The 22,978-nt window shown below is 40.3% G+C and overlaps 1 protein-coding gene across 2 annotated transcripts; it reads right to left on the reverse strand.

The window, feature by feature from the left end:
• Nucleotides 1–22,672, reverse strand: ptpn18 (protein tyrosine phosphatase non-receptor type 18). Of its 2 annotated transcripts, XM_084720145.1 has the most exons (16): nucleotides 22,459–22,671; nucleotides 16,102–16,210; nucleotides 13,070–13,146; nucleotides 12,733–12,828; nucleotides 12,489–12,527; nucleotides 11,769–11,837; nucleotides 11,617–11,679; nucleotides 10,465–10,607; nucleotides 10,002–10,068; nucleotides 7,998–8,075; nucleotides 7,675–7,764; nucleotides 3,909–3,958; nucleotides 1,730–1,855; nucleotides 614–819; nucleotides 433–522; nucleotides 1–106 (listed from the first exon to the last, which is right to left on the reverse strand). In XM_084720145.1, exons 1-16 carry the CDS (start codon nucleotides 22,528–22,530, stop codon nucleotides 33–35), a joined length of 1,449 nt encoding a protein of 482 aa, XP_084576271.1. In that variant the 5' UTR covers nucleotides 22,531–22,671; the 3' UTR covers nucleotides 1–32. The 2 variants fall into 2 exon arrangements, with proteins under 2 accessions (XP_084576271.1, XP_084576272.1); XM_084720146.1 differs by lacking the exon at nucleotides 16,102–16,210 and having other exon boundaries at nucleotides 22,459–22,672.
• Nucleotides 22,673–22,978: the final 306 nt, after the last annotated feature.

Consider the following 22,978-nt stretch of genomic DNA (forward strand, 5'->3'; position numbering starts at 1 on the left):
AGATAAAGTCCAGTTGAACCAGTTCAGGTGTTTCATCTCTCCAGTCGGCTCCACTCAGCTGGAGGATCTCTGGGTCCTCTGGGCTTCTGAATACGACAATTAAACCCTGAAAGACACAGAAGTACTTTTAAATACTCACAAAAATACACAGAGAGTTCAAGGAAAACACTTTCTTGGACGTTGAAGTGAACAATGTTTACATTCTGGCAAGTGGCTCGACCGGTTACAACAGGATTTACAGAAATGGAACAGACGCTGCATTTTAATCAAAATGTTTATTTTAATATATTTTTTATTTTAAATTAATTGTATTTGAAAATTGCATTCTTGCAAATGTGCTGATGTGAGTGACATAATGATGCAATGTGTGACAGAGAAAAGGATTTCTCAAATGACGGACTGTTCCTTTAAAGTTTGTACAGGTGTACTGACCGATGCCACCAGGTGAACACAGGTTGGTCATGTCTGTGACGGAGGAGGAGAAATCTTCATAATCATCGTCTGTCGCCGAACGATGTTCAGCTGGAAGAGAAAAGAGTCAGTTTTTAATCTTTATTTATTTTTTCCATCCATCCTTCCCTCCCTTCCTTCCTTCCTGTCCTCTCTTTGTTACCTGGCATCAGGTGATATTCTCCACTGTTGTCCAGCGATGGTGGCCCCTCCCCCAGTCTGTGATTGGCTGGTGTTGCCATGTCGTAGATGGGTGCGGCAGAGTGTTGCCGGTTGGCTGGTTTGTTTCGGGGTTTGACGGTGCTGTAGAGCGGACCTGCTGACGCTCCCTCAGGGTCGTTGTCATAGTGATGAGACAAAGGTAGACTCCTAAAAGATCAATTATCAAGATACTGAGTGTGAAAAGCAAATATTATAAATGTATTATTATTATTAAATTATAGAAATATATATACAATAAAAGAAGGAACTACAACTAAATTTCCTTTTACGACCATGTTGTTAATGTTAAATAAGTGATCTTATATCCCTGTTAGATATATAAGAACATTTCTGACAGAAAGAGAAAACTGTAAAAAGTTGGAAATACTCAAGCTGAGTCAGAATTTTGACTTTCCACCAGCAGCATGAAACCACCTCTGGTTATTCTACACAATGTTTATGACTGCAGGCTGTCCCAGAGGTGACTCTCCACTCTGCACCACGGAGAATACAAAATCTATTTTTTTTATAGAAGTTGTGTCAAACTGCACAGAGCAGATCAAGCAGCCAGGAAATAAGAGACGGTAACGGCATGGAGAATCCAGTCAGTTTTCAAAATAAAAGACCTGCCTGCTGACTCGTGGTAGAAGCACAAAAATCAACAAGAAAGTCAACACAATGAAGGTGTTATGATACGGCTGAGCTCTCTAATATTAAGTTCTCTCTTCTTCTCTGCTTTGACTGCAGCTGGTTCCCCCTCGGTGTAGGTGGGAATCTTAAAAAAAACGCCAGGTGAAACTGCCATGACTCATCTTCAACGTAACAGAAACACAATAGAACAACTGAGGACATCCTGTCCTTTTGACGACTACACTTTGTAAATTGACCGCAGTGTGGTTTTACTGGCTGCTATTTTTGAAAACTTCTCAAAAATAAAAGTCATATTTTGCCTCTTGGTGCAGCTGCAGTGAGAAAAAAGGCTCTGACCTCTGGGAATCGACTCGTGATGACATTTATCACATGACACAAACTCATCAGAACCAACCCTGCGTGTTCTAACTTTAAGGTGTGTCTTTACCTGCTTCCATTGTTGGATTTGGTTGTGGCTACAGTAGAGTAGGCGGGGCCTGGTGGCGGTGGGTGGGGGTTTTTGGACTTGTTGACCACGGCGTACGTATCACTCATGTCAGTCTGCTGCGACAGTCTGTCACCATAAAGAAAGAGAAATCATAACATTTTTTAAAATATAGATTACACAAAAAGCAAAGAAAGCTACAGGCGGTCATTCTGACCCCACAGAGGTCACTGCTGTTGCACTGTTACTTTTTGCACAGTATTAGATGCATCTTGGTTGCTTAGCAACTATCATCGTCTCTATCAATAAATGTTCACATGTGGTCTCAATTTCCAATTTCCTGACATTAAAATACAAATAATTAATTAATTAGACTCAATTCAACAAAGTAGGGGAGACCAGGGATGGTTGTAACACTTTTTGTCTCAGCACCTATAAGTCACTGAATTAAAGCTGAAACAAAGAACCATATAAAAACATTATATTAAAAACTATATATATTTATATTCAGAATAAATGAATTAATCTCTTAATCTGATCCATCATGAGAGATAATATTTGATGCTCATGGACGTTCTAGTCGTTATGAAATTCTGAAACTTATCATGTTAAATTGAATTATTTCAATAGATTTTCAAATAAAATAATAAACCATCAGCTTTCTGTACAGTTTGTAACACAGCAGAGACGTAAGACAGAGTTCTAAGAAGTTCTTCAGGTTTATTATAAACTCAAGTTAAGTGTGAATTGAAGTGTGATGACTGTGAACTCAGCAGAGGAAGTTTTATTTTTAGCTGTTTAACCTTTGTGCTGTTCCTCTGGCAGAACATAGAACACAACAGAATAAAAACTGAGAATAAAACACCAGCTGCAGTTGTCAGATCTGATCTGATACGGACTCAGAAGGGCGGATGTGTTCGCTGACACTTTTGAGCTGTGGAGCTAACGACAGGCTAAAGCTTCTTAGCTAGCTAGGCAGAAACGTCTGGTGCTGCTTCAGCGCAGAAAAACATGAAGGATTTCATCCGAAGAGCAAAACTTCCTGATAGTGTTTACCCATGATTCCAGGTTAGCCTGCTGTTAGCCTGTAGTCACACCAGATAAATGGAAATATATCCTAAAATATGTATTTTTATCATGTTGCCTTGTTGTAGCAGCTTGTTAGCAAGTGAAACCACAGACAAATGATGTACAGCTACTTTTAATAAAGGTCAGCTGTTGTTTAGTTGTACTTGTTTATTCAGTAAGTTTTTAGCGCCTGTATGACGTCATGTGGGTATAAATAAATGATTTCAATTCAAATATTGACTTTACAACATGGATTTATTGATAACATTCAAGTAATTTGCATGCAGATTACGTCGACCCAACCAGCGGACGAAACATCCGACCTGCAGCAACACTTCCAACAGTGAGAAAACCACGGACCATGATGCTTTGCAAAAGAAACAAAGTGAAGCAAACGTCAACAGTAGACCTTTCACATAGCGTCAGTTTAACACTGCAGCCGCTACTGATTTACATCTCAGCAGGAAGTCACTGCGCTCCAAACTTCCTGCTCCGGCCGTGTGACTACAGTCGCCATGGTTACTGATTGTAACCAGTGTGGCCTAACCAGAATGGTCACAGAGCCGCCACACGGGAGGCAAAGTGGCTGATACACAATCAGTTTTTAATCTTGTTATCAGCCTTCTCTCCTGATTTTATTTTCTCTTTCATTTCTCACCTCCTCTTCATCTCTGCTCTCGTCTATTTTCACCTCCTCCTCCTCTTTTTCTTTTATCTACTTCCTCCTTCTACTCTCACCACCGACCTCTCCTTCCTCTCGTTTCCTTTCCTTTTTCATTTCCTTCACTTTTTTCGTACACCTGTTTTTTTTAATTTATTTTCTCCTCTGCTCTCTCATTTCTCCTCTTCTCTAAACCTTCCTCTCATTCCCTCCTCCTCCTCTTCCTCCTCCCTCAGCTCCCTCCTCTCCTCCCCCTGTGCCCTCTCTTGGCTCCATTTCCATGGTAACGTGGTAACATATGGGGATGGAGGGATGGAGGAATGGAAAAGGAGGGTGAGAAAGTGTTAATTTAACACCTTGGGGTGAGACATCATATCTGTCTGCCTCTCCACCAGCAGACAGACAGACAGACAGACAGACAGACAGATCTAGGAGTGATAGATGGACTGATACCTCTTGGTAGAAGCAGGTGTTCTTGTGGTTTTCTTCTCTGGTTTCTTCCACTGGTGAGGGAACAGAAAGCAGAACAGATCGGTTCAGTTTATTTTAAGGTTTTTAAAAGTCTTAAATAGATTTTATGTCGGTTATCAGGTCTTCAGAGACCAAGAGCAGTCGTGTGTGCAATTATTTCCTTCAGTTCTGTTATCTTGAGTTAATTCTTTTGTTATCTCTCATTTCCTCTTATCAAATGTTCATCAGAGATCAGGTGTGTCAGCACGGACAGATGGAGACCTGAGACTGATTTAAACTGGAAAGGTCACAGAAAATAGATAGAAAAATAAACCCCAACCCTGAAATGAAAATAGTTGAGAACACAGTATAAGAAAATCCTTGTCATACTAAATATTAAGATAAATATCCATAGAATATCAAACTAAAATATGAAAATATAAGTAACATACAAGGATAAACTGCACCATATATTTAAAAAAAGTAGTATACAAGAAAAAAATATCAAAAATGTAAAGAAGAGAAATCAGTCTCAGTGTTTTCTCTACATAAAGACATAAATCAACCTGTTATCATGAAGGAGAGCGCTGCAGCCGTCACAAACAAAACTGAGAAACTCCTGTGGACGACTGTAAACTGTCAAAGTTCGTCCACTAAAAGTTTTTTTTTTCCACTGACAGGCTCAGACTGTTATTCTAAATGTCTGACGTCCTTCCTGAAATGATCCTACAGAGACAGAGCTGTTTGTTAAAGAGTCGGATCCTTTTGTTTGACCAGAAACAGATGATTTATTTCTCTGTTCAAACTAACCAGACTCCATTTAGAAAACTGGAATTTCAACATTATTCAAACTGCACAGAAACAAATTAAACTCACATAAACCATCTCTGTTTGTCTTTCCACCGTTCCTACAATCACCAGCTCTGGTTTGGTTGAAGAACGCGTAAAGTCAAAATATTTTCACATTTAACTATTTCAACCAAGGAGCAACAACCAGAACCTCCGACCTCCGTCCCTAATGACATCAAGACAGTCAAGGAGCAACCCAACTGGATTTAAAATGAAAAGTGGAGCTGAATGTCATCTGCAAATAAATAATACGAGATACCAAATCTGTCTATGATTTGCCCCAGGGGCAGCAAATATATATAGAGAAGCAGGGGCCCCAGGACTGAGCCCTGTGGTTCACCATAAGACAGTGGACAGGAGTCAGACACAGAGTCTCCGACAGAGATGATACAACTTCTGTCAGTAAGATAAGATGAGAACCAGTCGAATGCTGTGCCTGATATGTTCTGCTGGTCATATCATGGGATCTTTAAGTTGTTTTCTTCTCATCTTGCTAATGTTAAAATGCTAATGCTAACAAACAGACAGAAGATAAACGTCTGTCTGCTCAGTTTTATGTGAACGTTTCACTCTGTGTCACCTCCTTGAATTTTTAGTGGATAAAATATCCCTTTAGCATCTCATTCTGAGTGAAAATCAGTTATTAAAAGTAAAGATATAGTTGCTTTTATATTAAGAAAATAAAGTGTCGCACCGTGTTTGTATTGTCTGCAGCCTTTGTCTTAAATATCCTGATTTGCACACAAGCTAGCGACCACGATAGCATGTGAGCTTGTGAGGCTAACTACCTCCAGCGGTGTTCAGTGTGACCTTCTTCCTTTTGTGTGGTTTATGAAGCAGAGTAGTTTAAAATTTTACCACAGTATTGTTGAGAGGCAGGACTGTGGTAAACAAACCTTCCTGACAGCAGCTCCCAGCCGCTCTGTGGTCTTTAATTCAAAACCTCTGACAAAGTTTACAGCACTTTTTTTCTTTACTGTTTCTGCCTCATTGATTTTATTTTTTTTTACACAATATGTAATTTCTGCTGTTAGAGGTCTGTCACATTAAAACAATAACTAAAATAAATATAATAAAACAAAAAAAAAAAAACAATTTGGGAGAATATAAGTTCAGACTGTGTTTGTGACCGTGGCTCTGAGCTGAGGATCCACAGTGAAGATTCAGGATAAAAACTTTATGGACATGATGTCTCTCAGATCGACTCGGCATGTCAGGACTTTAGGAGACAAACAGTATGGAGGCATTTTATGTTTGTTTTACATTTGAAAACTGGTCACCATTCACTTCCACTGTTTCTGAGATTCTGTGACACTGTTTTCTTGTCAAACTCAACTCTTAGTCCGTTTTGTGGACTAAGAAACAAACTTTCTCTGCTTCATCATAAAAGCTTTTAGACAACAAAATATCAGAGGACTTTAACTGTGAAGAATTTGTAGTAAATGACACGTGAATAACCAGCGTTTTAAAACCACCTGACTAAAGATGAGCCTGTATCAAGACACACCAAGTAAAAGTACAGATACTTGTATAAAAGAAGACTCTGGTAAAAGTAGAAGTACTGATTCAACTTGTTTACTGCAGTAAAAATGAAAAAGTTCAGGCTCTTAAATGTCCTCAAAGTATAAAAGTAAAAAGGTCGTCCTCTGAAGGACATTTCTACTGGACTTTACATGCTGTTACATTCTGTTTGGTCTTTTATCTTTTCTGTCGTTGTTGCATCTTTAACATCTTGTTTCATATTGTTGCGTTGTTTTCTGATACGTCTTGTTACGTCCTTCACATCGTTGGTGCATCTTTTGGTCATTTTCATCTGACGTCGTTTTGATCCTGTATTTTACACCCTTTTTTTTATCTTATGATGTCATTTTCATATTGTTGTGTCTTTTATGTTGCGTTTGTTGTTTCCGTCCTACATAAAAACTGTTTTAACGGTTGAGCTGTTCCGAAAATGTAAGGAGTAGAAAAACTTAGTTACTTCCCATCTCTGTACAAATAAAACCAAAGAGGTGATGTTAGACAGCAGGAAATTTTAAGACGTTGACAGAAACAAAACACACATGCAGTTTTTTTGTTAGTTTTTTTTACGGTACAGACGCTTCACCTCAACGCTCCACAGAACCTTTCTGCAAAGACAAAAAAACAAAAAAACGCGACCTAATGATACCGAAGCTTCACTCAGGATATTCGGAGACAAACAGCAAACAGACAACCACTCATATTTGGAAAAATCAGCCAGTACTCTGAAATACTTCTCCATCAAAAGTCAGTTTTAATCGTGCATCTCCTTTAGGTTTCAATAGAAGTGGCACCAGAGTCTGGAGTAGATGGTTCAGTTTCGTTGGTGTGAACACACCCCGACATTCTCAGTGCAGAACTTTTTACAGTGCAGTATTACTTGTGGTTATACTTCCTCCACCACTGCAACAGAAAATGTTTCTGCAGAAATCAATTTCTGTCAGTGTTTCCCTTTTTAATGAACTCATGAGTAATAATGTCGTCTCATTGAGCTCAAGATGAGACAGAAACACAGACTCACTGTTGATTCAGTCAAAGACATCAATAAGAAAATCAATCGATTGATCAAACTGAGCTTCATCAAACTAATATCTAATCATGTTCCTGCAGGTTAACGAGACGTTTTTATCATTTAAAGTGAACTTACCTGTCAGCATGTGTCCATCAGTACATTTCTTCCTGTTTAATGTTGTCCAGCTGACACTCTGTCTCTGTGTCTCTGTGTGGCTCTACTCCTAAACTGTCAGCAGCATTTACATACAGGAAGTCAGCTTTAGGTCCACTTCCTCTTTCTGCAGCTGCTCTCAGTCTACTTCCTTCAGACTCAGACTCCAACATGATTTAAATAACACGTCATAGTAAACTGAAAACTTTCTTTTTCTTTGGTTGATTTTATTTTTACCTCTGACAGGTTGCAGTAGAGCGAACCGTCCGACCGCAGGATTCGTTCAAACATGCAGACGACGGCCGTGAAGATGAACTGATACTGATCCTGCAGAAAGAAAAAGAGGAAGTTAATAAACTTTTCTCATCAAACTGTCGGCACTCTGGAGTTTTTAAAATTTCCCTCAACGTGAAGTTGGAGAGGATGAGTGTCATCTCTGTTTCACCGGGTTTTAAATTACACGATTGATTCACAGATATCAGCGACAGCATGAACAGTTGATTGGTTGTGTTTATTTTACCCACAGTTCCATGTGTTCTTCAGGCTGTAAAGTCACCTACTTTAGTTTGGACAGCAGACGGTCTCTGTCTCCGGAGCTCCAGGACGATCTTCATGATGCTGAAGTCTGCTGTGATCTGCTGCAGAGGAACAAACACAACACACAGAAACACACAGAGGCTCCATCATTTCTCTCTTTGTATGATCAATAACCAATAAAGGTACAATCAATCTGATGGCTCTCACAGTTTCTCTCAATCGCTTCGGTTCGTTTTTTGACAATGGGAGTCTGTGGATTTTTGTCAGTTTAGGGCAGGGCTCTATTCCTTTATGATCAAAAGAGACATTTTTGGTAAAAAAGAAAAAAAGGAAAAGAAAAGAAAATCTATCTGGAGCAGAAACAGTTAAATTCTATCTTTTCCCTGAAGACTTTTCTCTTTTTTCATTTAGCATCCATAGTTAGTTTATGGAGACTCAAAAAGACGAGCCATCATCAGAATTAAAAGGAAAAGGCTCCGAACCACAGACATGACTTCAACTTTATCAAACTTTTTCTAACCTATAATCTTTAGTTGAGATAATTTACTTTTATTCTTTAGATAAACTTTTATTTTCTTGTATTTTAAGCCATGAACCTGATTTGTCTCTGTTTTGGTGCCTGAAAATTAAATGGTTTTAATTGAAAATATTAACATTTTAACCATCATTCATTTTCAGTTCAATGGATTTATTCAATGAATTTTTTAAATAAAACTTTTTGGAGTTTCTAAAACTCAAAGATTTAAGTTGATCCAAAAAAGAAAAGTTAATTATCTCAACAAAAGATGTGGAGTCAGTAAAACTTTTTCAGAACTTTAAGAACCACTGAGGTGAAAAAATCACTGCTGTAAACTGTGAATGAGTCACGAGTGTTTCATGGGATGTCACAACGTCACTGCAGGTCTGTAAAATGTCGTAACTCACCCAAAACATTTCATTCATGCTTTAAAATGGAGATCCTGCATCTGTAACTTCTCCAACGGCACCAAAATCTTTTGCCATCATGTGAAATGTACTGATGGTTTTTCAGTAAGTCAACCCTGGAAATTTTTTTATATATATATACAATCTCTGTTTTGTCTTCCTGCACATATTTCTATTGAAAAGTCACATATTCAGAGACCCAGGGTAGATTTCAGAGTTTTACCTCCCAGTATTTATCATTTATATTCTTATTCTTTCTATTACTATTATTCTATGCCTCTTTATTGTATTATTCTTTCTTGCTTGTGTTTTTTTTTGTCTCTAATTGTTTCTTTCACCCTCGTTGCTGTTGTTGCTGCTGTGATGCCTGAATTTCCCTCCGGGGATTTAATAAAGGTTTATCTCATCTCATCTTAAATACAGGATTTGACCCAAATGAAAAAACTGGAGCAGCTCAGTGATGTTTGATGAACTATAAAGGCAGGGAGAGTCACACACAGGACACACGTCTGACCAAACAATAAATCCAACATGTTTGCTGTTTTCAGTGTGCAGGTTTCAGCTCGGAGGTTGTTGCTGTTTCCTGGAGAATCTGAAAACGCAGATAGCACCGAAACAAGCAACCAATTACAGGACTTACACCTGCAGTGTGCATCAGGTGAGACCGTCCAAACCAGGAGAACAGCAAGGAACAACATGCACCAGTTTAGTAAAAATAAAAAAAAGGACGAAAGAAAGAAAGAAAAAGAAGAGAACGTATCTCCTCCTTCTGCCTCCTGACTGTCATCTGGCAGCTCGTTGGACACTTTAGCAAACGTGTGTCTGACAGATTTTGTCAGATTTTGTCAAGAGTTTGATGATTTAAGAAGAAAATCAGCTCATCAGTTTTGATCAGCGAGCCATGTGCAGCTGGTTACTGCAAACTGTACTCGTGTTATTTGTGCACAGACTGATGGCTGATTTATTGAGGCTACTTATGTATTTTTCATTACTGCTCTTATTTTTATTTTTATTTTATCTCTTAGGGAGGAAATACAAAATGAAATGAAAACATTTATTCAGAATATGAAGCATTTCTCTGGTCGTGTGTTATCATGTGTTACCTTGGTAACCAGCAGGTCATGGATGTAGTCGAGAGCACAGATGACTCCTGTCCTCCCACAGCCCGCACTGTGACACACACACACACACACACACACACACACACACACACACACACACACACACACACACACACACACACGCAGGAACAGATGCAGTGTTCATGTTAACTGTGCCATCGTTAGCAGGTGTTACCTGCTGCATATTCACAGCCTCCTGCTTTCAGTGTGTGTGTGTGTGTGTGTGTGTGTGTGATGAGCTCCATATGTGTGATGCGGCCTGTTGAATGTTAATGACCATCTGACCTGCGATCTGTACTGCTGGCAAAAACAAGCGTCAGCAATGATGTGGAATTAACAGCCGTTTAGAGGCGGATGGAGTGTGTTTGTGTGTGTGTGTGTGTGTGTGTGTGTGTGTGTGTGTGTGTGTGTGTGTGTGTGTGTGTGTATGTGTGTGTGTGTGTACCTGCAGTGTACCAGCAGAGGCGAGGTGTGTGTTCCCTGGCTGTCTCTGACTCTCTCCAGCAGGTCCAGGACTCCTGCAGCCTCGTACGGAACGTCGTGATCCGGCCATGACAGGAACTGATACTGAACCAGAGAACGGCTGTCCTGGAGGAGGAGGAGGAGGAGGAGGAGGAGGAGGAAGATGATTGTGTGTCTATCCCATACATATATTTGAACACACAAAACACTCCAAAAAGACCTGTCCTGAACATTCCACAAAAAAAGGGGCAGCTCTGATTTCAGCTTCTTAAATGTGAATGTTTTCTGGTTTCTTTCCTCCTCTCTGACAGGAAACTGAATATATTTGAGTTGTGGAGAAAAACAAGACATTTGAGGACGTCATCTTGGACTTTGATCAACATTTTATGACATTTTATGAACCAAAAACCTAATCGATCAGTAGGAAAATTATTGCCAGATTGATCACTAGTTGAAAAATAGGTCGAAATGTGAAAACAGAAACAGAAGAACACAAAGACTAAATAGAAAAGGAACTAATGAGAAGCAGGTGGAACTCACGGTAAGCAAAAAGGACAAAGACAGGAAGTAAAGACACAGGAGAGACGACCTGGACTGCAAAATAAAACAGGAAATGACCAAATAAACCCAAAGACACTGATCAGATTTAAGACATATTTCCACATGATTTCTGCAGAACATCAGATCATTGTGTTTGGAGTAGTTTTGAAAACAGTGTGTTAGCATGTGCAGGTTGTGGAGTATGAATGTAAAAATAGCTCATAGATTTTGGAAAATGTGGTCAGTGAATGCATCACGTGTGAAAGCAGTGAAAAATGCTTCAGAGTTTGGTCCACATGGACTTCTCTTTCGCTGACTGTGTGAAGGGTGAAGGAAATGTGACTTCAGTTTGGAAGAAAATGTAAGAAGAAGACTGGAAGCAGGTGGAGGCTTTGCTCCATTCAACCAGGAAAAAATCCAAGTGTGTCTGAAAAGACTCAAGTAAAGCTGGAATTTGAACTTTTGTGTAAGACCAGGGTGAGACTGAGCTTTGGTTTAAAGAAGATAAAACTTATTTTCTCCTGCAAACAATCTAATCTAATCTAATCTAATCTAATCTAATCTAATCTAATCTAATCTAATGTGAGGGTTTGACCTGCTGGTATGTGACAGTCAGAGTTCTGATCATCAGGTCTTCATTAGGACGTGTCTCCCCCTGCTGGAAACACACAGAACAGCACATTTAAAACACATCCGTTTGATTTGACTGTAAAAACACTCAGATCTCTGTATTGTGTGTGTTCTCACGTTGTGGACAGTAAACGGTCCAAATGCAGCAGACTGATGAACTGGACTCCAGTAACACTCACATTTTTTCTGTAGAGGACAAAATATGACCACAGTTCATCTTAATAAAGACAAACACACTCAGATTTTACTGTGCTCAGACGACAGCGATGGAGCATCAGGATACGATGAGTTATTTTCAACTGAAGGCGACAACATGAAGTGAGAAACTGGACTGTGACGACACTCGTCTCTGCTCAGTGCTCTTTTTTTTTTTCTTTTTTTTTTTTTTTGTTGTTGTTGTTGTTACCTCTTTCACTTCTCCACAATTTCTGTGCCACGTAAACAATGGGTCTGCTGTTAGCCAGTTTTATTTAACCCTGCACTTTCTTCATACTGTGACATCAACAACAAAAAAAAAAATGTAGCTTGATGATTCAGCAGGGGCAGTTCAGGAGGGGGGCAACAGGGCAACACCCCTGTAACACTGCAAGAGACTACAATAATAATAAAATGATCACTTTCTTGCAAAGATATGGCGCTGAGACCATGTTACTGAAAGAAATACCAATTATTCTGATAAATATTTGATTTTTGTCTTCAATTTTGGAGCAAAGACAACTTCAACTTCTGTGTGTAAATTATCATCTGCACACTGCAGTTATGTAAGAGATAAAGTGATTATAGTAACTGCCAGCTGACACTGGTGTTTTATATCATTAATTCATTTATTTATTTTACCTTTCCCATCTCTATTTCTCTGCAGGCCATGACTATCACCTGAAACACACACACACACACACACACACACACACAGTGTCAGACACAGTCAGAGCTGTCTGATCTCTGATAAAAAACATTAGTTCTAATTGATTCAATTTCTAAAAAATAAAAGCAGAGGGTATTTATAAAAAGTATAGTTTTCATTGCATGTGTGACCCAGACTAATTCCTGGGCAGTGAATGGTTGATGGTGTGTGTTGGACCTTGACGTTGTGCTCCCAGATCATCCTCCAGAAGTCGGTCAGGGTGGAGCTCAGAGGAGCCTGAGAGGCGATGTACTTGTTGTCTCCTGACGCCCCCTGCAGGACAAACTGCAACATCACAACCAACAAACTGCAGCACAGAGCAGCTGAGAGGCTGCAGCAGATTTTCAGACACAATAACAGCAGTAGATGTCTTTTTCTCCTTGCTTTTTATGCCAGGTATTTTTTTTGCCAATCAACTAATTGACTAATTGATTAATAATTTCAGCTATTAAAGTATTGTTATGTTTTACATGAAGACAGACAGAGGAGAGGAGGAAGAGGAGGCAGCGGTCACCTTGATGAAGCTGGCATTGATGTAATCACACTCAGAGTCTGTGGTCAAGGGAGACAACACCACCCGAGACTGGTCATCTACACACACACACAAGCATGCACACACGAACACACACACACACACACACACACACACACACACACACACACACACACACACACACACACACACACAAAGAAGAAGTGAAGGTTCATAAATTTTTCAAGACTCTTTTTTTTCCACCTATGAAACAAAGTCAGCAAAGTTGTCAGCATCATTTTTGATGACATGATTGTTGTTGTAATACTCATTTTGGCCACAGGAGGCTGAAGTGCACCTCGACCCGATGTTCTCAACAGAACTAAAACTGTTCATGCAGAAGCTCAGTGAATTCAGCAAGAGAGAAAACCAAGAAAAAGTAAATCAGAAAAATTATCCTATGACTTTCTTTTCCACCTGTTCTTAAAGGACCAGTCTGCAGGATTAAGTGGCATCTTATAGTGAGCTTGCAGATTGTCTCACCTTCACATTCCAAGCATGTAGAAGAACCTATACTGGGCAATAAACTCACACAAAATGCAAACTGCAAAATATATATGATGTCAGTGTTTAGTTTGTTCTATTGAGTGTAACTAAAGATGGCTGCTGTGCCTCCTCTTCCTCCCTCTGCACAAAAATGAGTCCAAAATATCTGATATGTTCTGAGTCAATTTTAAGGAGCTTCATGTTGTCCATCTTTATATTTTTGTAAGTGATTAATGCCATACTGATTTCTATTCCTGCTCTATTCTGACAATAAATTCCTCTATATGTTCAGCTTCCGATAAACAGGATGTATTCTGACTTTCACTATAATCAGTCAGAACCCTCAGTGTTCTCTAAGAACAGGAGGAATGATTACAGCTAGGATCAGGGATCTGCAACCTGCTGCTCAGAGCCACATGTGGCCCTTTAGCTCCTCTCCAGAGGCTCCCTGTGACTTGAAAAGAAATCTTAATTTTCATTTATCATAGTTGTAGGTCTCACTGTACAAACAAAAAAGTTGAGCAAACTTTTAAGGCAATGTGCTGCAATAAATTAGATTTTTGGGCCCCAATTCAAACTTGTAAAGACTTTGAGTGTGATGGGTTTTCTATGGACCCAAAAGTGGCACTCTGGAAATCTGGGACAGTTGGTAATGAACTTTATTTTATGAGCTGATGAAGAAACACCGGTAACAGTTTGTTCTTCAGGCTTGGAGCCCAAACACAGTCTCTTGGTGTCTGACTCAAGGAATGGGTTGAGCCAAACCTGGACGCGGGACCGAGGGAGAAGACGTGAGCCCTCTGACCCGTACAGTTCCATCCTCTCGCAGGCAGGAGTGACGGAAAGAGGTTTACTGGAGGCAGAGTCAACGAGGCGAGGAATCCAAAACCAGAAGAGCGGATCGACGAAGCAGAGGAGCAGACGAGGAGCGTGCAGCAGGGAAGTTGGGACGAGGTGGAGAAGTCGGGACCAGGAGAGACTTTGATGACAGATGATGACATACCAAGCAGCCACAGGGACAGGCAGGCAAAAACCAGGAATGCTGAGACAGATCTCAAAGTCAGGGACCGAAGGCTGTGGTGAATATCCAGGAAACAGGCAAGGCAGGGGAGTCAGAGACGGGCAGGAGAGTCAGAGACGGGCAGGAGAGTGAGAGACGGGCAGGGGAGTCAGAGACGGGCATGAGAGGCAGAGACGGGCAGGACAGTCAGAGACGGGCAGGAGAGTGAGAGACGGGCAGGAGAGTCAGAGACGGGCATGAGAGGCAGAGACGGGCAGGAGAGTCAGAGACGGGCAGGAGAGTGAGAGACGGGCAGGGGAGTCAGAGACGGGCATGAGAGGCAGAGACGGGCAGGACAGTCAGAGACGGGCAGGAGAGGCAGAGACGGACAGGAGAGTCAGAGACGGGCAGGAGAGTCAGAGACGGGCAGGAGAGTCAGAGACGGGCAGGAGAGTGAGAGACGGGCAGGAGAGTCAGAGACGGGCAGGGGAGTCAGAGACGGGCATGAGAGGCAGAGACGGACAGGAGAGGCAGAGACGGGCAGGAGAGTCAGAGACGGGCAGGGGAGGCAGTGGGAGATCAGGCAGGTAATGAGTACTGGAAAGTCTGGTATGGATGCAGTAGAACAATCTGGAGTGAGATGCTGGAGAGGCTTTATACTGGGCTGATTGGGAATGAGCTGCAGCTGAACTTGCAGGTGAGTGGAGTTGGGCTGATGAGGAGGGAAACTGGGAGAATGGGGAACAGCTCAAAGGAAACTGGGCCTGCAGGACTGTGACATTCAGAGACTTCCAAAGAATCATATTTAAATATTCATGGAAGTGAAAGTGAATGATGGTTAAAACCATTTAATTTTCAGGCACCAAAATAAAGACAGATCAGGTTCACAGCTCACTGTGACCAACTTTTGAAACACTTTTTTTTTTTTTTTTTTTCAGTTTCAAAAAAGAGATTATAATTAATTTTCTCAGGTAAAGTTTACAGGTCAACAAAACTTGTAAAGTTTGTTTCGAAGCTCCAGAGTTTAAGATGGACTCAATAATCTATTACAATACATTGCCTTGAAATGTTTAGTTGTCTCAACTGTTTTTACAGTGTAAACTGATTCATACATTCTTGAACTGTAAATAAAATGAAATAAAATGTGTGTCATACACGTCTGTGGCTCGGTGCTCTGGATGCCAAATTTTAAAAAGAAAAGTCTTCAGGGAAAAGACAGATGATTTTTTCCTTTTTTGTCTGAAAATGTCTCTTCTGATAGTGAAGGCTGCAGACCTCTGAGTGAGATAAATGTGTTTCTATGTTCATGTAGTTACCTGATGTCAAAAATCACAAACCTCTCCTTTCATTTACAGATTTCCTCTCATTTGCTTCAGCAGTAAATATACAAACCTCCCTGTTCAATTTTTATTTATGTCACAGAGAAAAAGAAATAAAACTGAAATCTGATCGTCAAACTAAGAAAGAGACCAAATGAAGTGATGAAGACGTGCAGCTGAGTGGACAGAGACGGGCAGCGTGTTCCTACATGGCAGGATGTCTTTGTATCTGTTCTTCTTAATGTTTTCCTTCAGAGCTCCGGCCTCAGTGGTCAAACCCTGATCTCTCTTCCACACCAGGGTCTGTGAACGCACCGCCTGTCACACACACACACACACACACACACACACACACACACACACACACACACACACACACACAAAGAAGTTTATTATCTAATATAAATTCTGTGATATGATAAAAGAATCAGGCAGCATGAAAAGAAGAAGCAGATCCTCGTAATGATCACAGCTGGAGGAACAACAATTTTAAAACAAACAATAAATCTGAATTTGAAGAAGAAAATAAAGGAATAAGGAAGAGATTAGAGAAATAAAATAAGAAAACAGAATAATAACTGTGATAAGTGTCCAACTGTTCAGAATCACAGATGAAATCTCTCAACAACCATCAGACGATGCACGCACACACACACACACACACACACACACACACACACACACACACACACACACACACACACACACACACACTGATAATATTCCTTGTAAGGCTGTTTGAGCTCTCATTTCTGGTCTTGTTAAGTCATTTTTGGTCGTTACATTTTTGACATCTTGTTGCATCATTTTTCGTTCTGTGACATCTTGAACCTTTTTGGCTTCTGAAAGGAGATCATGCCAGAAAAAGCCCGGGAACCACTGACATAATGTAACATATAAAAGTGGGGCTGAGACTTCCTGTTTTCTCGTAGTAAAAGTTCATGTCCACCACAAACAGCAGCTCTGCAGGTTGTGTCACACACAACACGTGTTGAGACATTCACTGCTGGTTTGATTCTGAACATGAACCTGGTGACAAGAAGAAAAACAGAGTGAACAGAGATTATCACCAGAGTGGAAGCTTTAAAGTGAAACTGAGATCAGAGTGAAGCTCTGCAGCGTCTCAGGTGAGTCTTTCAGGTCTGAGTGACTCATTTCAGGAACAACGACAACGAGGAAGCGGCTCCAGAGGATTAATAATGAACCAGAGAGTCTGCAGAGAGAATGAGGAAGCAGGACTGTTGACTGACTAACCTCCACTGACACGCAGGAGAAAACAGACGACCTGTGGACTCACCTTTAGAACACACACACACACACACTGTGTGTGTGTGTGTGTGTGTGTGTTTCACCTCATCTGTTTATAACCGCCCTGATAAAAAAGCTTGTGTGTATTTTGGGGAAGACAAAGAGCCTGTTGTGCTCTTCAGGTGGTTTCATCCTCTGACAGTTTGTAGGAAACAGGAAATGAAATCGGTGTGATGTGGGACAAACCTCACACACTCACTGAGGACAAAGTGGGTCAGTGCAGCAGCAGAGACGAGGTGAAGAGATCAGAAATAACTCTGTGGTGGCCGTTTGTCACTTAGACATTTTAATTTTAAAAGCAAATGTGTCGCCTGCGTGTTCTTAGTCGCTATTATTTGTAGACGGGTCAAACTGCGGTGGTCAAACTGACACAGACCTGAGTAAAAAGTTTCCATCGTTAAAGGGTCAGCTCACTCAAATGACAAAGAAACATTTTCTTTTTTCTTTTTTCAGCATCGCAGCAGCCTGAACCACCAGCTCTGATACAAGAGACTGAATGGACTCTCAGGTGTCCACATGTGTTCGTGGACTGTGGACAGAGGACAGAGGCTGTATTAATACCTGCTGTATTCAGTCAGACGTGCAGACAGAGGTTCCCCTGAGCAGTGACAGCTTCAGAAACCCTGCAGGTTATTTCTGCCTGTTTCTAAAATCTCTCAGACCATAGCCAGAAATATTCAGAGCCTCATGTTATGTAAGAACAGGAAGGTGATGCTCATGATGCGTCACTGCACTGTGTCAAATATTACATTTATTAAAAAGTCAGTTTGATTCTGAACAGACAGAATCTGTCTGCTTATTCTTGTTTCACTTTTTTTTTATTCATATGTGGCTGTATACAGACTATACATATTATATACCAGCAATTCCCAAACTTAAAAATGTCATGGCCTGAAAAATATAAGATAAATTCTGGTGTTAATGTGAAAGGCCACCAAAAATGGCGTAACACTGTATTTGTCCGAGCTGTTCTTGAGCGCATCAGGACATCGAATACTTGTGTTGGTGAAACGCCCCCAAGTGCAGCAAAAAAAAACTCTACTATGTCATAAGTGATGACCGAAAGGGATTCTGTCATATGCGTCTACACACCGTTTTCTTCAGGAACATGTTGCAGGTTATACCTTTAAACTGAGTCAGATAAATGAAGAATAGCACATAATTATATCCTGTGGCTTTGTTTTATTAGTTCTGACAGGAAACCTCCTCGTAGTCTCTTAGATTAACCGTCTCTGTTTTCTCTCAGGTCGCTCTATCATAGTAAAGAGTTTATTTCTGAACTCTGTGAAGCTGCGTTCACACCACAGAGCCTCATGTCTTCATGTTGTCCTGCTGGTACTAAACAACGCTGCCTGTTGTCACATCGCAGTTTCACAGTTTCACAAAGTGTTTTATTAAGAAGGTATAATTAGACTGAACAGAAGCAAGATACGTTTCTGTGCAGAATCCTGCTCTCACTGTCAAAGTGCGAGTCAGTGCACTAGAAAACCTTCAGTTTCATGTCTAGTTAGCCTGTGTTAGCTAGCGTCTTCAAAATGGACAACACAGAGAAACAAAAAGAAAAAGAAGATGAGAAGAATAAAAAGTGAAAGAAGATAATCCAAAGGAGATATAACACAGCCGAGTCATAGCAAATTCTCAAAAGCAGAAGAGGTGACAAGATGTGACTTAAATCACTGTGAGAACAGAAATATGAAAGTATGATTGTGAGAGAAAACACTGACAAAAACTGTTGAGTTACAATAAAAGCTAATGTTAATATGTGGAACAGTTGTGTTAATGTTGGACCTTCTGACAACACAGATAATATATATAGTATTTACGTAGTGAAGAACTCTGAGTTTAAAGGTTTTTCACTGAAATCACCCTCAGAAAATCCTCAGCATGATTTTAAGCGATTTAATTTTTCCTAATGCCAGACAGATTAAACATTTTGAATCTGATAGCCATGACTTTGTACACAGAGGTGGAATAATCTGAAAAACAGCACATCAAACAAACTTCTGCTTAAAATAAAAAAAACATACTGAGAAACACTGAAGATTCTCAGAGAGCAGATTAAAATGAGCCTGAAACATATAAGACGTCATCGTCTGCATAAAAACACACATTCCAGTGTGAAGTGGACGAGAAAATATTCAGTCATTCCAGGAAGCTGCGATCACAACAGTTCACACAATTTCAACCAGTCCCTGTTAATTCTGCACAACCAATTTCATCCAATTACTGTGACTTTTATCCAAATTTAACCAATTATCATAGCTTTCTGCAAATTCCACCTGCAAGTTTTTTTTTTTTAAAGAACTCCAGTTTGTCATATTTATCATTGCTCTGTGCACTTTTACATTTTATAATTATGTGTTGTTTTGACTGAGTTGGAGTTCCAAAAATGTTGTGTCTTTGTGGAATACCTTCAGGCACACTTCATCTACAAATAAATCAGATTTAATCAGAATTAGCCTTTGCTTGCCCCCACAATTTCATTGCAAAAAAATGCCCCAAAATATTGTCACAACTTTTAGAAAAGCTGCTGTGAAATCAGGCATGTTAGGCTGCAGCAGTCCTATAAAAAGAGCATGAAATCCTGGAGGGGCTGAATATTTCCACTGAAGATGGGGTCATGTCCTCCCTCATTCTGAAAATCACATTTCTCTGTAAACAGTTTCCTCTGAGTGTCCAGCTGCCAAAATCCAGATGAGAGTTTATAGAAACTGAGTTCCTTTCTTGCCCTGAGTTTCGTCTCTCAGACCACATACAGGCTCCCCTCACCTTGTGATGGTGGAGACTTCACAATGCATTGCTATATATTGTTGGGGCCATACGCATGTTGACAGGAAGTTCTGCAGACAGGACTGCAAAAACTACTCAACCTGCACGTTATTTAATAAAATGATTATATTTGATTTACAGCTGGCAATGTAAAATGTCATTATTCTTCTAAAAAGACACTTTAACTCCCTGTCTTGTGTAGTTTATTTTATTTCATTTAGTCTCTGACAATCGGTGTTTTTAGTGGTATATTTACATATATATAAAAACATCCTTATACCCTTGTAATATTGTTCAAAGCAGTGTTTCCCAAACTCCTTTCTGGGGACCCACTTTTTAAAAATGAGGAACCATCGTTACCCACTTCAGGCCCTAACAATAAATCCTGAGAAGAGTTTAGAAAGATTCCTGAGCACTTTTACTGCCATATTATCCTCACACAGTTTGTCAAAATCATACACATTTTAAACACGTCATGAATTAGAAATAAATGTATTCGGCTAAGTTTACAGGCCGTCTTATTAATTTTATTTCCTCTCATCAGGAAAACTATAGGACATTTTAGAATAGAAAAGGACCCATACTGACCGGAGCCATCTGAAAACCACTGCTGGAGTTCACCCTGAGAAATAATTATGAAAAATTTCGTTTTCTTTTGTTTTCAGTAAAATACACAGTGGTGGAGGATATACATGCATGATGCATCATGATGTTTTTGTTGAATTGGCATTAATCTGCATCTGCAGAGTAACTGAAGTTATCAAATGAATGTAGTGGAAAGAAACGGACAATATTTGTGTCTGACTGTAGTGGAGTTTAAATATAAAGTAGCATCAAATAGAAAAACACAAGAACAAGTGGTTACACTAAAATATTACAGCAGCAGTAGCTGCATTTCCATGGACCTGAATATTACACTAATAAACAGAATAACAGCCCGATTAGGATCAGATTCTCTGATCAGGATGGGTGGTAACATGACACAATCTGGACAAGTTTCTGGGAGGAACAGAAATGTGATGGTAGCAAAACAGAACTGGTCTGTGACTGGTTCAACTTATTTGTTGGAGCTTGTTGGTCAAAAGGCTCAAAACAACAAACTGCTTTAAAAAGATGAACAAAACCAGAATCCACCAAACTGTCGACCAAATCAGTGACTGCAAGGCAGAAGTGATTCTGACTCACCTGCTTTTCAATTTTGCAGTCTAATGGATGTTCTTAGAAATTGTATTAACAGGCAGAACAACTTCTTCCTCTGTTATATTTCCAGCAGATTAAACACTTCACAGCAGGTGGAACCACTTTATGCATGTCAGTCCTAACCAGGGCTGCACAGTTAACGACATGTTGTGGAAATTACAATACGGCTTTCTACAATTTTCAAATCACAGGAGGTGAAATATTTGTTAAAGGCAAAATGTGTCAAAAAACTTAAATGAATGCCAGGAGCCTAAAACATGGACGCTCGTCAAGACGTGCCCCCAACCTGAGTCTCATCCCTCAGGGTCCTGCAGCTTGATGACACACCGACACCCTTTATCCCTGTTCATCCCTCAACCCCCTCATTCCTCACCTTAACCCCTTCATCCCTCAAGCCCCTTATGCCTCCCCTCGGCCCCTTTCTCCTTCTTATTGACCCCTACATCCCATCTTTATCCTTTATCCTTAAAACCCCTTCTTCCCTCTCCTGGACCCCAGCATCCCTCAGACCCTTCATCCTTCATCCCTCTCTTTGACCCTGATCGTCCCTCTGCACACGACTCTCTTCCCATCTACAGCAAATCCTGACACCAATCCAATAAACTACCTTTTATACCTTTTAACATACATTGTGGTCTTTGTTAGTGAAACCTCTAATATCACAAATCAGTCAAAAAATAAAATGAGATATTTTTTCTAAATTGTTCAGCCCTAATCCTGACTTCTAACTGTGTTTAGATCTGCATGTTTTACACAACGCAGCCTGACGTCACACACCTCAGCTGGTTTATCAGATTATTGGCTGCAGCTCATTTGAATAGCGAGCACAGGGACGGTAACACAGCAGGTTATTCCAGGAAAGCAAAAGGCTGACAGTATCCTCAACACTGTGTGTGTGTAGCAGGAAAAGTTAATGATCCACAGAGGAGGAAAGCAAAACAAACAGAAGTTTGTATGTTCAGCAAGTGAGTGCCACTCAGAAACTTCCTTCACCAGCAGCACTAACCTCAGACCTCAGCCTGACACCAGGGTTACTCAAATGCTTTTCACTTCATTTTTTGGCTCCAGAAATTCTCATGAGATTTTTAGAAAAGCATGTTTTTCAGACAAATCTGAATAAGTTGGTCTTCTGAGGCCTCTGTGACCCTGTTGTCACCCTAAAACTGTCTTGAACTCAGTTTTAACTACTAAACTGCAAACTTCAAACTGCACTTTGAGGGTGTGAAAATGTTGTCACTTTACTCTCACAGTGTCTGTGTGCAGCTGTAAAACAAAAAACAGACACTCACGTTGTACTCCTGATCCACAGTCGCAGGATCCACAGACTTCAGAGTGGACAGCACAGAGGACAGCAGCTCCATGTCTCATCAAATTACATCCAGCAGACACCAGATATCATCCAACACCTGAGCCTGAGCCTGAGCCTGAGCTGATCTGACCTCCTCTGACTGACTGACTGTGTCGGAGCTGCAGTTTGACCAAACCCCCCCCCTCTCTCTCTCTCTTTCTGTTCTCTCTCTCTCTGCCTCTCTCTACTTCTGTGTGTGTCTCACTTCTGTCTCTATTTTTAACTCGTGTTAGTTAATAATTGAGCAGCAGATAATTGAGCATGTCTTTCTCTGTGTGTGTGCTGCAGGAGGAAGTGTGAGGAAACTTTGAACGAAATAACAGAAAGTTCAGAGCGTGTACTCGATTACTTCACTGATTTTTAACGTGTCAGAGAGATTTTCCTTCCTCGAAGTAAATAAACCAAACACGTACCTGTAACTGTGGGCAATTCATTGTAATGTAAATGTTTTAAATCAAAGT

The sequence above is a fragment of the Lutjanus erythropterus genome, chromosome 6 (genome assembly GCF_056507025.1).
Source record: "Lutjanus erythropterus isolate fLutEry1 chromosome 6, fLutEry1.hap2, whole genome shotgun sequence".
Lineage (NCBI taxonomy): Eukaryota > Metazoa > Chordata > Actinopteri > Lutjaniformes > Lutjanidae > Lutjanus > Lutjanus erythropterus.